Source organism: Pituophis catenifer, unplaced genomic scaffold (genome assembly GCF_029215685.1).
Source record: "Pituophis catenifer annectens isolate HBS135680 unplaced genomic scaffold, rPitCat1.0.hap2 SCAF_9, whole genome shotgun sequence".
Classification (NCBI taxonomy): domain Eukaryota; kingdom Metazoa; phylum Chordata; class Lepidosauria; order Squamata; family Colubridae; genus Pituophis; species Pituophis catenifer.
The window spans coordinates 13,623,950-13,640,287 of record NW_027256889.1 but is presented as its reverse complement, the minus strand read 5'-3'; the positions used below and the strand labels follow the sequence as shown (position 1 = coordinate 13,640,287).

At 43.0% G+C, this 16,338-nt stretch overlaps 1 protein-coding gene across 1 annotated transcript in view; it reads left to right on the top strand.

Moving 5' to 3' along the window:
• PTPRU (protein tyrosine phosphatase receptor type U) overlaps positions 1-16,338 on the top strand; it is a 407,475-nt gene that overhangs the window by 199,267 nt on the left and 191,870 nt on the right. Inside the window, exons 3-6 of the mRNA XM_070950088.1 lie at positions 9,870-10,141; positions 13,225-13,306; positions 13,915-14,030; positions 15,508-15,682. Of these exons, the coding sequence (XP_070806189.1) occupies positions 9,870-10,141; positions 13,225-13,306; positions 13,915-14,030; positions 15,508-15,682 (645 nt within the window). The remainder of the gene's footprint in view (positions 1-9,869; positions 10,142-13,224; positions 13,307-13,914; positions 14,031-15,507; positions 15,683-16,338) is intronic.

The window sequence follows — 16,338 nt, the reverse complement described above, 5'->3', positions numbered from 1 at the left end:
TCTAATTGCCCCTGTCCTTATTTAATAGATTTTTTTTTTTCTGTTCACTTCTCAATATTGTATGTTGAAGGCACAATTCTTTCTCATCATGGGATTCTTTGATTCTGACAGCTTTAACCTTCATAGAATTGGTAAAGTTGAGGAAAGGGTGTGTACCACATTCCCCAAACGAAGTTGAATGTTGTTGACCTCCATTTGCTTCCCCCCCACCTTTTTTCTTTTCTTTTTAAGTCTTCTTATGGTATAAAAAAGTGTTTCTCAACCTTGGCAAGTTTTAGAGGGATGAACTTCAGCTCCCTGAATTCATCCACCCATCTTACACTTTGCCAAGGTACTAGTGTAGCAGCAAGCCAAAAATTAATGCTAGCCTCAAAACATTTTGCATTACGGATAGATAAGATTCCTTTCTGGTGTTGAAAGGTGATCTTCTAATTAAGGGAAGATGTCTGCAGAGATGGTATTATTAGAACAGGTGTCAGGCCTGGAAGCCATCTTTTTCATTGGATCTTCAGACCTGCCACATTTACTACTGTGGGAAACTGGGAGGGGGGATTGTATGGAGCTAGGGTGATATATATAGTCATAATATATCATTCCTTTCATAACATTCCTTTCTCAGAATGTCAAGGACATCTTTGCCCTGCACCTGGGTGGCTGGAACTGGGAGGCATCTCCAGTTGGGGACGGTGCTTGATTGGACTATGTGATGGACTTGTGGGTGTTGGGGCAGGGACTTGAACTTTCCTTTGGGTGGGGAAAACCTGGAAGCTTTCAGATTCGGGTTTTCCCAGATGTGCCAATATGACATCTCTAATAAAATTTAACTTTGAGGAAATTAAAGCCTCGGAGATTTTCTTTAGTTTGGGGAGTTACTTGGAACCCTGACACCAGATTTGTTTCATGAATCTTAGCTTATGAGACCAATAAAAAAAAAAGATTCTGTGTAGAAAATGACTTAATGTCTCATGGGAGACTGGAGGCATTTCATCGTCTTGATATAGACAAGTACCGAATGATATTTCTACCTGACCCTGTCCCCCATCAAAGTAATTAATACCCCATCCAATTATTTTATTACCTAAGGCAATCTTCTGTCCTCTTTCTGACAATCAAGAAAAACGATAAAGTAAATAACTGAAAAAATGCTATCCTTTAAGGACATCAATAGTTAGTTGCCTAAAGTGGGTAACTTAAGACAAGCTAATTATTGTCAATAATTTTTTTCTGTGAACACACGTGGCACACGTTAAAAAAAATGAAATTCTGATCATCGCTCTCAAAAGAAAACAAATAATATACCCACACACAGACATGCACATGCATAAACATATGCTACACACACACACACACACACACACACATATTTATATATGGTGCATTTTGAACTACATAGCTGAAAAAAACAGTCTTGAGGGTTAAACAAGGTTGATCTATATGGTACAAAGCTATTACAGAATGTAGATGTTCTGCTTCGGATACCGTGAAGGCCTCCTCCTAGAAGGTAACAAAGAAAATCGGTCATAGAGAGGATGTCCCAGACATGACCCTGGTCAACGAACGCTTATATGCCATGCCCTGGATAGAAGGAAGTGAACGTCTAATAATCTTTTCTGCCATCCTCACCACTCTCTGTACAGCCTTCCTGTCCAAAAGAGTAATACTTCTAAACCAGGGGCAATCAATCCCCGGTTCCATGGATCAGCCACTGGACTGAGGCATGCCAGAAACTGGTCCATGCAAACAAGTGAAGCCCCAATCCGCAGGATGAGGGCAGCATGCCAAACCACACCCGCTCTGGTCCACGGAAAAACCTCTTTCCGTGGAACCAGTCCCTGGTGCCCAAAAGGTTGGGGGGCCGCTGTTCTAAATCACACAGTAATACAATATGACAGGATGCTTTCAATCGTCCCTCTATAGCAGAACTGTGTCCCCTTTATGACTTGTGGACTTTCCTTCCCCTTCCCCTTCCCCTTCCCCTTCCCCTTTCCCCTTCCCTTCTTTTCCCTTTCCCTTTTCCCTTTCCCTTTCCCTTTCCCTTTCCCTTTCTCTTTCTCTTTCTCTTTCTCTTTCTCTTTCCCTTTCCTTTTTCTCTTTCCTTTCCTTTCCTTTCCTTTCCTTTCCTTTTCCTTTCCTTTCCTTTCCTTTCCTTTCCTTTCCTTTCCTTTCCTTTCCTTTCTTTTTTTTTTAAAAAAAATTGATTTATATGCCGCCCTTCTCCGGAGGACTCAGGGCGCCTTACAATGCGTTAAGAAATAGCCTTTATTATATTTATACAAAGTCAGCTTATTGCCCCCACAAACTGGCTCCTCAATTTACCTACCTTAGAAAGGATGAAAGGCTGAGTCAACCTTGAGCTGGGGAGATTCAAACTAGCAGTAATTGCAGGCAGCTGAATGATAATAACAGGCTATTAGTCTGCTGCGCCACCAGGCTCTTCCCTTCCCTTCCCTTCCCTTCCCTTCCCTCCCTCCCCTCCCCTCCCCTCCCCTCCCCTCCCCTCTCCCCTTCCCTTCCCTTCCCTTGTATAAATGAGAAGATCAGTCATAATTTCTGCAAGGACTCATACCAAAACTGGGAAATGTTACTTTATACCAAGAGCCTGAATATGTGGCAAGCCCACCATACAAACAATCAGTTTTTAAACAAATTCTATACCTCTCTGAGATGGTATCCTTGGTAGAGACTTTAATTAGCTTTCTGGCAAATAAAAGGTCCCATTGGGGTGCAGCTTCCTCCATGAAGCCTCCTGTCGGCAGAGTGGGATGCGGTAGGCTTTAATAGTGGCATGGAAGGTGAAATCACATGTAGACGTGAGAAAAACTGGATCTACAGAAATTCCCAGCTATAAGGTAATTATGGCTACACTGCAGGAGGCATTGTTATTACCTCTCTGTGATGGAAGATCACATACTGGGTGAAAATTCTGAAATCTTTCCAATTCTTAAAGATGTCTTATAAAATTATACTGGAGGAAGACAGCCTCTCTGGAGCCCTCTGGTACAAACCTAACAGGAAAAAATGGTCTTTGTGGTTGCTAGGCAATTTTTCAGGTGTTAATAACTTGAATCCTGTTAATAACTTGAATCCCAACTGTTGAAATGTCTGCTGGATGGATAATGAAACTTCTTGATGCCCTGGAGATCAATATTCTTTCTGCCTAATGAAAGATCATCTCAGTTCACAATTTCTTTCTTATTCATTCTGTGAATTATATCTACCCTTCTTTTCTGTAAATAAAACCCACAATATAATTTCCAGAGCAATCTATGGGGGCAATAACACATTTTTGCAATGTGGAGTATAGTTCAGAATTCCACCCAATCCTAATTTCCCCATTTTTGTCTCTTACCCTATGGTCACTCATGGACATGAGCATCTTTGTCTTCAACTGATTGTTCTTTGGCAAACAAGCTTCCTCCAAGACTGCCAGCATTCAATTCACCCTTTGTGCATGGGTCATGTTATCCTGACCCACGTAAGAACATAATCTTATGGAATAAATGTGCTTTCAATGTACAGGATATGGAGATGTGTGCATTTGGCTGCTTAGCAAACTCCGATAAGATGCTAAAGGATGAGACAATACTGTGGTCCAAGATTTTAAAACTCATGACAACAGCTTTAAGAAGGTTATGCCTCAAAGCTGAGTCTGCAATTCATCCTCAAAATCTCTGCAAGATGCTGTTATTTGACTCAAAGGAGCTCCATTTGGTTTCACATAATGCCATAAAAATATTTTTTTAAAAAAAATTCTCATTCCTTAAAATAACACCTCCCACATCAAGGAATTATAGCAAAGTCCTTCCTTCCTTCCTTCCTTCCTTCCTTCCTTCCTTCCTTCCTTCCTTCCTTCCTTCCTTCCTTCCTTCCTCCCTCCCTCCCTCCCTCCCTCCCTCCCTCCCTCCCAAGATAAAGGAGGAATGATTTGTGCACATGACATTTCATGTTCCATATGACTTTGCCATTATATGACATGTGTCCAAATTTGACATGGGCTTAATATAAAGATCTTGAGCCACTTGTTTCTTAAAGTAGCTTCCCTCAATAATTTCCCCTCTATTAAACTTTTATACCGCTTGTAAAATTTCTTTTCCATTTCTCTTTATTTCCTCTCTCGGTTATGCCTGTAAACCATCTCCTAAAATAAATAAAAAAAAAACAAAACAAGGAGACAAATAAAAGTGGAAGCAATGCTATACAAAATATATTAAGCTTCTGTACATCAAAGCATTTTAAAAAGGCTGAAGCAATGCAGAATGGAATGCGGAGTTCCAGTTTTCTCCTCCCAAGTTTGTTATACACATTCATACCGGCCATTAAGGTTTGTTAGCTGAGTTTGCTTTTTCTCCTCTTTTCTGCTCTTCCCCTTTCTCCTTTCAAGCCCGCGTAACACGGCCATCCGAGGCTGTCTCCCTCTTTCAGTTGTATCTGAACTGCTTGCAGAGGCATCTCAAGTTGAGGTTGCAGATAAATACAACTTCACTTATTATAAAGCAACTTTATGAGCAATCTTTAAGTGTCCTTTGTGAGGCTAAAAGGCAGCACATCAGATTTAATTAAGAGAAAACTTACAAGAGGAAAAGGAATGTATTTTAGCTGAGCAGAATCTTGCACAGCTGTTCCAGGGTTTTGCGTTTATTTTTCATCTCTCTTTCTCTGTTGATCCAAGTCATAATTAAGGAACATCATCTCTGGAGCTTAAGATTTCATAGTTTGGAAAATAGGCAAAACACTCTTCTTTTCCAATACTGCCAATTATTTTCTCCTTGTTTCTTGTTTGACTCATCTTCCCCCTCCCTCCCTCCCTCCCCACATACCCATTATTTTGGATAGATAAGTGGCGGCCCCTGAGCCCAACTCCCGAAGCAAATACTGTTTGAAGAGGAATTCTGCAAAAAGAAAGAAAAAAAAAAGAGAGAATAAACCCAATGAATAAACACAATTTATTCATTATTAAATGAATAAACACAATTAAAAATTAAAAGGTTGCTATCGGGAAACGGAGACTTGATATAAATAAATGGGACCGTTCTTGTTAGTTACAGAATCCAAGACAATAAAGCAGAGACCATGGTGTCTTGTTCTTTTTTTAAAAAAATTCCCAATTTGGGGGGTTTTTTTGGCTCAATGCATTTATGGGTAGTCCTCAACGTACGACACAATAGAGTTTTTTTCCCCCACAGTTGCTAAGTGAATCACGGCAGTTGTTAAGGGAATTATGAGGTTGGTAAATGAATCCGGCTTCCTCCATTGACTTTGCTTGTTGGAAGCCAGCTGGGAAAGTTGCAAATGGTGACCCAAGACAATGCAACAGTGGTGGGTTCCTCCCGGTTCGGTCCGGTTTGGCCGAGCCGGTAGCGGTGACGATATGACGTCACCGAACCGGTTCTCCCCCCCCCGCCCTCCCACCCCCCCCCGTTATTCTTACCTTTTATTTGGTCCCACCCCCAATCTATTGCTGCCTCCTGAGTCCCAGCGGATGACTAGAGGGAAAAAAACTGTTTAAACTCTTGCCGCGGGGCTTCAAAGGGCCGTCCTACAGCTGATCAGTGTTAAAAGCAAACAAATGAGTCGGGTCGTAAGTGCACGGATTTGGTCGTAAGTGCGAGGACCTTCCAGAAATGACTGACCAGCTAACCATGCCCACCTAGTCACATGACCTCCAAGCCACACCCACAAAATAAGCCACGCCCACAGAACCAGTAGTAAAAAAATTTAGAACCCACCCCTGCAATGCAACTGTTATAAATACCCATTTGCCACGTGCCCGGATTTTGATCACATGACCACGAGGATGCTGCAACAATTGTTAAGTGTGAAAAATGGTCATAAGCTACTTTTTCACTTTTTTTCATAACTTCAGTCACTAAATGAATTGTCTTTTTCTTTCTTTCTTTCTTTTTTGCTTTAATTTATATGCCTCCCTTCTCCAGAGACTCAGGGCGGCTTGCAATGCGTTAAGCAATAGCCTTCATACTTTTATATATTTTATACAGAGTCAGCTTATTGCCCCCACAAACTGGGTCCTCATTTCACCTACCTTTGAAAGGATGGAAGGCTGAGTCAACCTTGAGCCTTGGAGAGATTCGAACCAGCAGTAAATTGCAGGCAGCTGTGTTAATAAGATGTTAATAACAGTGCTTTAGTCCACTGTACTATCAGGCTCTACCTGTAGGTAGAGGTAGAGCACTACCTGCAGGTATATGTGACTTGCAACAGTTTGTTCAAAGTTACAACAGTGCAGAAAAAAGTGATTTATGATTGTTTTTCACACTTACGACCATTGCAGCATCCCCATAGTCGTGTGATCAACATTCAGCTGCTTGGCAATTGACTCGTATTTATAACGGCTGCAGTTCCCAGGGTCTCCTTTTGTGACCTTCTGATGAGCCAATTTAATGGGGAAGCCAGATTTACTTAAGAACAGTTTTGACTCATTTAACAACTGTAGTGATTCACTTAACGACCACATCAAGAAAGGTCGTAACATGGGGCGAAACTCATTTCACGAACGTCTCACTTAACGGCAGAAATTTGGGGCTCAATGGTGGCCGTAACTCGAGGACTACCTGTATTTCTTTTCTTGGGCACAGGGCAATTGATGTCTCTTCTGGAAAATTGCCATTTCTAAGCAGAGCCATTGGGGAGCAATTTTAATTTCTGAGACAGATTGGCACATCATATATAGGTTATGATGGGAAAGGCGTATCTTTGGGGAATTTCCTTTATCGTCCCGTGCACAGGATGCTGTTGCTCAGTGGCAGTTCGCATGATCTGTCTGGGGGAGAAATCTTGTGGCCAGCTGCTGCTGATCAGAGTTGGCAGGACTGAAATAGATGGGCCAGATGGTTTGAGTATGTATAAAGGTGCTTTCTCTGTTGATATAATAATATTACAGCAAAACCAGAATGGGGTAATGGGGAAGAGCTGGGACAGGCAATCTGTTGTTCACTGTACAGCCCCTCTAATCTTTTTACCATCAATTGTTTTAGAAATCAATTTGAGAGAGGGTTGTTGATCCAAGCTTTTGCAATGTAATTATCAAGGTGTTGTTAGTGGGAAAAGTGTAGATCTGGGAGCAGAGAGACCTGGATTTAGTCCACCTTCTGTCAGGGTTTCCAAGTAACACCCCCAACGAAAGAAGAATCTGAGGGGAAGGGGAAGGGCTGCAGGGACAAGTCCAAACAGTCACCAGGAGATAAACCCTGGCTTGAAGGTCTCTTCGTGAGGAGCAGCTCTTGTAGAGTGCAAACAGATGATCCCAAAGATCTCTTCCCATCTCTGGAGAGATTTTCCTTGACCCAAGACTGGCTCCTGACCAGTGATTCCACCACAGTGCTGTCCCCATTCGTGGAGTTGCTTAAAGGGACATCTCACCTGGTATCAGTTCTCACCTAGGAGTAGTGGTGAAATCCAATTTTTTTTTTTACTACTGGTTTGTGGGCGTGGCTTGGTGGGCATGGCAGGGGAAAGATACTGCAAAAAGATACTGCCTAGGAGCCCCAAGTAGTAATATATCTTGAGACAATCCTTGTTTTCTGATATTTCTGGAAGTACCATGGAATAACGGGAAGTAAAAATTCTACAAACGTTGAGCCATGATTATGGAAAGACAGGTAGCTGCTCTGTTCTCTTGCTGCCAAGAAGCATTGAGGTTTATTACATTGATGGCCTCTGGGTATTGTAATAACCAACAGAGTGCAGTTTAGTCAGAAGCAACCAATGTTAAATGATTCAAGAAAGCAGAATGGAAATTAAATGGCTTGATCCAGGTGGAGTTGGGCGTTTCAGGGCAATAAAGACTGAAGGAATTCTAGAGGAATGGTAAATAATTCTCCTTGACTATAATACAAGCAGTGAGAAGGTTGGCATGGCACTTAGTTTGCGTGCATGTGTAAAAATGCAGTGTCTTTGGAGGTGACCGGAGTTTTAAGATGGGATGTATGTTGAGCTCTTTCTGCAATAGATACCAGTTATAGCTATCACCAGGAACATTGTGATGATTCAAATGCTCATAATGTTCTAAACTGAGCAGAAAAGAGACACAATGATCAACCGGACACTGCTGTAGGTGATTAAATCTAAAATCATTGCAAAAAAAAGGGATAAGATAAAGGTAAAGGTTCCCCCGCACATGCGTGCTAGTCGTTTCCGGCTCTAGGAGTGGTGCTCATCTCCGTTTCTAAGCCGAACAGCCAGCGCTGTCCGAAGACATCTCTGTGGTCATGTGGCCGGCATGACTAAATGCCGAAGACTCACGGAGCACTGTTACCTTTCCACCAAAGTGGTCCCTATTTTTCTACTTGCATTTTTTACGTGCTTTCGAAATGCTAGGTTGGCAGAAGCTAGGGACAAGTAATGGGAGCTCACTCGGTCACACGGCGCTAGGGATTCGAACTGCTGAATTGCTGACCTTCTAATCGACATGCTCAGCGTTTTAGCCACTGAGCCACCACATCCCTTAGAAACGGGATACGTATATATTAATGTTAAGATGGGGAGAACATTCCCACCCTTGTGTTGTGGTCCGCCAGCAGCCTGCGGAGCTGGCAGCGGAGTCGGACAGCGATGAGGCTGAGGAAGAACATGGGCCAGTCCTGGAGACTGGGGAAGGTCCGGATGAGGGCTCTGCATCAGAGGCAGAGATGGGGCCAGGGCCATCGGGGAGTGAGGTGCGGACTCCAGAGCCTCCAGAGACTGATAGGAGTGAGGCAGAGGAACAGGAGGAGCCTGTTCCTAATGCACGCATGAGAAGAGCTGCCAGGAGGCAAGAGCTGCTCAAGCAAAGAGGACAACTCAGGAGTAGGGCCAAAAGATGATTGGGCCCTCCCATAAGGCTTAAAACAGACCAGCAACGGCGTTTGGGCTTTGCCGGAAAACAACGTTGGTAGCTTTGTCTTCTTCTTTGTCTACGTCTTATTTATTTTTGTATCTGTGACTTCTGAACGTTTGCCAAGAAAGGCCTTTGGCAGTTTGCCTAATTGGACCAAGGTTTGCGATAAGACTGAGGAATTTGTGTTGGGAGGAATTTGCTTTAATTTAGTTGAACGACGCTGGGAATGAAGTAATTCTCAGCTGTTCGAATAAAGTTTGTTTGTTTTTTCACGGACTGATTTTCCTACTACTTACTTGGGCCTGGGTCACAACACCTTGAAATTCCATAAGAAGAAGCCAAATAGGATGAAAAACTTAATATGGGACTGTTTTAATATTCTCCCAAATTTTGCCAAAAAGAAACTAAGATCTACTGTACTACTTAACAATGTTGTTGTTGTTGTTATTGTTATTGTTGTTGTTGTTGTTGTTGTGGTTTCAAGATGGGAGTGGGAGCCTTAATCTACTTCCTGCCTATTCCAGTCAGTATTTTGCCCTGTGGTCCAAGATGATTGGCTTGGAGATTTCGACCAGCATTAAAAATCTTGCAAGTCTGAAGTTTGTCATATCTTGTCAGGTGCAAAGGATCAGGACTAAACCTTTGGTTACACTTCAGAGATTTATTGCTTAAGCCTATACACAAGAATCCAGTGAAATAAAGTTCAATATTGAATTGGTGCTAGATAAGGTCAATGGAATTCAAGAAACATTAGACTTGGACCATTGAAGGCAATATTAAGATTCTAAACTGATGATACACTTAACTCCGCCCCCACCTGGTCTTCTCATACATGTCTTTTGCTAGGCTGTCCATTGGATTTGTAAGATTGCTTGGATTACAAAGGATGGGAAGAACAAGAAGAGTTACTATGGGTTCATGTGCAAGTTTCTTATGCCATTATGAGTTTATGTCAGCATTATCAGATATACAGAACCTCAGATTCAAATATTGCTGGTTAAACAAATTGTGTTCTTCTCCTCTCTTTCCATTACAGGTTCTTATCTGATGGTCAATTCCTCCCAGCACAATCCAGGGCAGAAAGCACAGATCCTCTTCCAGACATTGAGTGAAAATGACACTCACTGTCTTCAGTTCAGCTACTTCATGTACAGCCGAGATGGGCATAGTCCTGGGACTTTGAATGTCTTTGTCAAAATGAACGGAGGGCCACTAGGAAGCGTGGTGTGGAATGTCTCTGGCTCCCATGGTCGGCAATGGCATCAGGTGGAGCTTGCTGTCAGCATGTTTTGGCCCAACGAGTATCAGGTGAGACGGGGATTGCTATCAGGCACAATAAATCAGAAAACAAGGTGGTTGTAATGACTACGGGTTTATTGCATGCTAACGCCGTCTACAAGAATCTGAACTACTACTAGTAGTAAAGAATCTCAACTACTCAAAGCAAATTGGTGGTAGACAAGAGTCAACGGGATTCAAGGTGGGCTGGAGTTAGATCTCTTGTGGGCATGAAAGGATTTGAGACTGATGACGCATTTGACTCCCCCTTCAGGCTCAGCCTGGTCATCTCATACAGTTGCCTTTTTGGAGAAACCTTGTGGGAGATTTGGGATAAATTCTGATGCTTGAGGAAAACCATTTCCTGAAAAGGGAAGTGTGTGGCTGAATTTACATACAGAACCCTAAACCCAGTAGTGGGTTTCTACTGGTTCGCCCCAGTTCGGGCAAACCGGTAGTAGCGGAGGCAGGAAGCTCCACCCACCTGCCCATACGTCATCAAATACGCTCTGTGCATGCGCAGAAGTGGCGCACACGCAAGCGAACCGGTAGCAAAAGTAAGTGAAACCCACCACTGCCTAAACTAGTGATGGCTAACCTTTTTACCATTGCGTGCCAGGAGTGGGGGGAGCATGGGGGGATGTCGCACACGTGTGCCCACATCCATAATTCTATGCCCCCCGTGCATGGGCTCGTGACCCCTCCACTCTCCCTGGTCCTGGCACGCAATGGCCTGGTGGGCCCAGTAAGCTTGTTTCTCTCTCTCCCTAGGCTCCAGAGTCTTTCTAGGAGCCTGGGGAGGGTGAAAACGGCCTTCTACACCCCCACGGAGGCCCTCTGGAGGCTGAAAACGGCCAGTTTCCCAACTTCTGGTAGAACCGGAAGGCCCGTTTTTTGCTCTCCCCAGGCTCCAGAGCCTTTCTAGGAGTCTGGGGAGGCCCTCCGGAGGCTGGAAACGGCCCATTTGCCAATGTCCGGTGGAAATCAGCATGCGCTGGAGCTGAGCTCGCGTGCCCACCAATATGGCAACATGTGCCACCTGTGGCACGCATGCTATAGGTTCACCATCACGGGCCTTAACCATACCATGGATTAGCAAAACCCATTTACCGTGTTCACTGAACATGCCAAATCCAAAATAATAAACTATACTATGGCTTGAGGCTATGGGTTGAGATAATTACTGGATTTCCTGTCTTCTACCAACTACGAGGTGTGAACACTATCATAGTCTACTCTATTTGTTACATGCCCAATTAGATGTATCTAGCACTCCTTCAAAGTCTGAAAAAGCTCAGCAAGGTTTTTTTTTAGTTCTTGCTTGGGTGAATGCCAAGAAACACCAGATTGTAGATTAGAGTTGGGAATTCCCAAGAACGTCCCTGAAAAATATAATGGTACACCACTTCCAATTGTTCCAAAAGCTGCATGGGATATTGCATGAAATCCACAGAAGTTGAGCTTGACTGGAAGCGCACTTGATTTTTAATACCCTGTTTCCCCCAAAATAAGACATCCCCTGATAATAAGCCCAATTGGGCTTTTGAGCGCATGGCAATAAGGCCAAGCGCTTATTTCAGGGTTCAAAAAAAATATAAGACAGAGTCTTATTTTTGGGGAAACACGGTATTCTATGGAAATCCAGCTCTTCATTTATGAGAAAGATGAACACGCAAGACAAGAGGATTTCACTGGATTGTCAATAGTAATTGTCTAATAATTAATTAATTGTCACTAGCCCATTCTTTTTATCCTCCTGGGATGGATGCTTGTCACTGTATAATCTGACTGATTTGTGCTAATTTCTGTTTCATAACAAGGTGAGATTTATTATCCCACTTCCCCCAAAGGAAGTTGATCATCGGCTTCAGATAGTCTTCCCCTCAATCTAGGTAGCTGAAAATCCATGATCCCCTTTATGGCATTCTTTGCAGTTCTTCAATAAACCTGCAAATTGAAAGAGAATTTATTGAGGGAAAAAAATTAGCCTTGGGCAGCAACTGAATATCAACGGGCCTGACAGGTCCTTTGCACTCAAAGTTGCCCAAAATATTGTAGATTTTCAGGGGTGCCAAAACTTCAGCCATTTATATGGGGCAGTAAATCAAGTTGGCCAAACAAGGCCCTTATTTTATTTTCTCAGATTTCTTACATTTTTTGAAAAAATAACAAAGGCACAACCAACATCAAAATATTATGAAAATAATTAGTGAAAATATGCGTTGCATTTCACTCCTCCTTTTCCTCTAAAAGTTCAAGTTGATACAGGTAGTCCTTGACTTAAGACCACAATTGAGCCCAAAATTTCTGTTGCTAAGTAAGACATTTGTTAAGTGAGTTTTGTCCCATTTTACGACCTTTCTTGCCACAGTTGTTAAGGGAATCACTGCACTTGTTAAATTAGTAACATGGTTGTTAAGTGAATCTGGCTTCCTCATTGACTTTGCTTGTCAGAAGGTTGCCAAAGAGGATTACATGACCCGGGGACATTGCAACCGTCATAAATATGAGTCAGTTGCCAAGCATCTGAATTTTGATCCCACGATCATGGGAATGCTGTAATGGTTGTAAGTGTGACAAACAGTCATAAGTCCCTTTTTTCAATGATGTTGTAACTTCGAATGGTCACTAAATGAACTGTTGTAAGTCGAGAACTGCCTGTATTTATGCTTTCCTTCTTTACACGATTTTCTTTAGATAGGTTTGTAGTTAATAGGTTAGATTAAGGTGGGGTGAAATCTACTTAACTTCCCTACCAGTTTGGAAGTGTGCGCATCACGTGCGATTTTGGACCCTCTGCGCATGCGCAAAGCCTTCTGTGCATGTGCAGAGGGTCAAAAACAGGTTACTTCCTGGTTAAAACCAGGAAGTAACGACGGGTGGGTGGGCGGAGCCTCACACTGCTGCCACTACTGGTTCTCTGAACCATGCACCGCCGCCGCTACCAGTTCACCTGAACCGCTGCAAACTGATAGCATTTCACCCCTGGATTAAGGTAGTGCCCAACACAGAGCTACCCAGTGAATTTCAGAGTCAGAGTTGAAGTAAGGTCTCCTCAGTTCTACTCCAATATTCCAGTTGTAACACCAGAATGTCTCTTTTTTTATCCTTAGGTATTGTTTGAAGCAGTCGTTTCCAATGAAAGGCATGGCTACTTGGGATTGGATGACATCCTGCTCTTGAATTACCCCTGCTGTAAGTGTCACACTTTCTTTGATCAGCTTTTCCATTCTGCTGTGGTAGCACAGATTTGTTCCAGGTCCCTTATGGCTAGCTTTAATCTCTAAAAGAATAAAAACTTGGTCCTGGGGAAGATGACAGATAATGCAGTGAAGAAGATGATTGCATGGTGAAATTTGCAATCATACTAGGGGTAATAAATACTAGGGCTCTGCTACTACTTGGGCTTATTACAAAAAAGGTTTTCTGTCTGCCCAAGGGCATGAAAGTAGCACCTGCCTGCAATTCTTCACAACAGCCCCCCCCACCCCCAAATTTGGGTTTGCAATTACAAGAAAAGATACAGTTTCTTTAAGAAGTGGCAGAGAGGCACTATGTTCTCGTCCTTATAAAGCCCCTTTATGAAATAAAGGTGTAATAAAGATGAGTGAGTAAGCGACTGAGCTAGCGCCCCAAAGATATTCTAGTAATTACTCTCTTCTTAAAGTTACATTTAAATTAATCCTCCCACCTTCAACCTGTTTTAGATCCATTTTTTTTGAGCTATATCATTTGCGTGGGAGGGGATTAACTATAGAAGTCTTTCTACAGATCTTTTTGTCTGTTTATATCTCTTTTGGCAGCCAAAGCACCTCATTTTTCCCGCCTGGGTGATGTGGAGGTAAATGCCGGACAGAATGCTACTTTTCAGTGTGTAGCTGCCGGCAAGGCTTCGGAGACAGAGAGATTCCTCATGCAGGTAAGCGGGAATAAGTTTACCCCAAGTTACCCACATTGGATTATTTATCTGTTCCTCTTTGTTCTCGTTTCCTTCGATGAGGGGTGAGTTCAAGCTGTCCTTTGTGTTCTTCCATTGCCTGAAATAATAATAATAATAATCTCTGTATAGGATGCAATTGATATACTTGGAGGTAGGTTGAAATGAGTTTTCCTTTCTGAATGCTGATCTGCAATTTAGCCAGAATCTGGGCTTCCCCCTTTCCAGAATTTATTTATTTTTATTTATTTGATTTATATGCCGCCCTTCTCCGGAGACTCAGGGCGGCTTACAATGCGTTAAGCAATAGCCTTCATACTTTTGTATATTTATACAAAGTTAGCTTATTGCCCCCACAAACTGGGTCCTCAATTTACCTACCTTAGAAAGGATGGAAGGCTGAGTCAACCTTGAGCCTGGCGAGATTCGATCTTACTTTAATTGCAGACAGCTGGTGTTAAATTACAGAGCTCTGTCTGTTGAGCTATCCAGGCTCCTAATTGATCATTGTTGGCAGGTTCTTCCACTCCTAGCTGTGGGTTATCCTGTGGAATACAAAGATTTGCAAGCGGTCTTCGATGCACAGGAGTGTGACAACCTATCTCCTCATAGGGCCACTGATTGTGGGATAGAAGCCCTCCCTGGGGCTTATTCTCCCGAAACCTAAAATGTACTCAATGACCCTCCCCCAGGAGATGAAAGAAATGAGGGCCTATATTGACCAAAACCCAAAGAGGGGGTTTATTCAACCTGCCCGGTCCAGGGTGGCAGCTCCTGTCCTGTTCAGGGAGAAAAGGATGAGGGACTTCGCTTATGTGTAGATTTCAGGGGACTTGATGTGGAATTGATATACTTGGAGGTAGGTTGAAATAAGCTTTCCTTTCCGAATGCTGATCAGAATCTGGGCTTCCCCCTTCCAGAATTGATTGTTGTTGCTGGCAGGTTCTTCCACTCATAGCTCAACCTCTCTTTTGTAGTCTTAGAGAAACATTCCTTTCAGGAGAATATGTTTTTGCTTAATTTGCCCCAAAGGAGCAAACTTTCCCGATTTGTTTTTATTTTTAAATAGAAAGAGAAGCACATTCTAGAAAGGCAGACTGCATCCCAACATCCTTGAGCCATGGTGGCGCAGTGGTTAGAGTGCAGTACTGCAGGCTACTTCTGCTGACTGTCAGCTGCCAGCAGTTTGGCAGATCGAATCTCACCAGGCTCAAGGTTGACTCAGCCTTCCATCCTTCCGAGGTGGGTAAAATGAGGACTCAAATTGTTGGAGGGCAATAGGCTGACTCTACAAACCGCTTAGAGAGCACTGTAAAGTGGTGTATAGAAGTCGAAGTGCTATTGCTATCCTTTCCCATAAAACACGATGCTTATTGAAACATAGGCTGCAAACACCAATCTCTCCAGAGCCAGCTTGAGACCTTGATGGTGATCGTACTCTCGTTTTTCTGAATGGTAGAAGCAGAATGGGGTCGTCATTCCCACCGTCTCAGTGAAGCACATCAGTCACCGAAGATTTTTGGCTACATTTCAACTGGATCAAGTCTTGAAAGGAGACCAGGACTTGTACCGTTGTGTGACTCAGTCTAGCAGGGGCTCCGGTGTCAGTAACTTTGCCGAGCTGATAGTCAAAGGTATGTATCAGTGGGTGTTGGGATTGGCTTATCTGGTCACCCTGGGCAAAGTCAGGCCTAGACATTTGAAGTCTGAAGAATGATTTGAATTCTATTTGTCAGTACAGGTAGTCCTCGGCTTACGACCACAATTGAGCCCAAAATTTCTGTGGCTAAGTGAGACATTTGTCAAGTGAGTTTTGCCCCACGTTATGACTTTTCTTGCCACAGTTGTTAAGTAAATCACTGCAGTTCTTAATTTAGTAATATAGTTGTTAAATGCACCTGGCTTCCGCATTGACCTTTCTTATCAGAAGATCGCAGAAAGGGATCACGTGATCCCAGGTTATTGCAACTGTCATAAATAGGAATCAGTTGTGCCAAGCACCTGAGTTTTTAATCACATGACTATTGGGATGCTGCAGTAGTTGTAAGGGTGAAAAAATGATCGTACGTCACTTTTTTCAGTGTTGTTGTAACTTTGAACGGTCACTAAATGAACTGAGGTAAGTCGGGGACTACCTGAAGTGAGAGATCAATTATGGGAGCTGATGTGAGGCAAAAGCAACCAGAACCACTCGTGAAATGTCTCAACAGGAGTTTTATTGGTAGTCACCTACAGTAGTGGCCAAAATTGTGGAAATCTTTTGGGAAAAGTGTATTTTCTAAAACTAGCT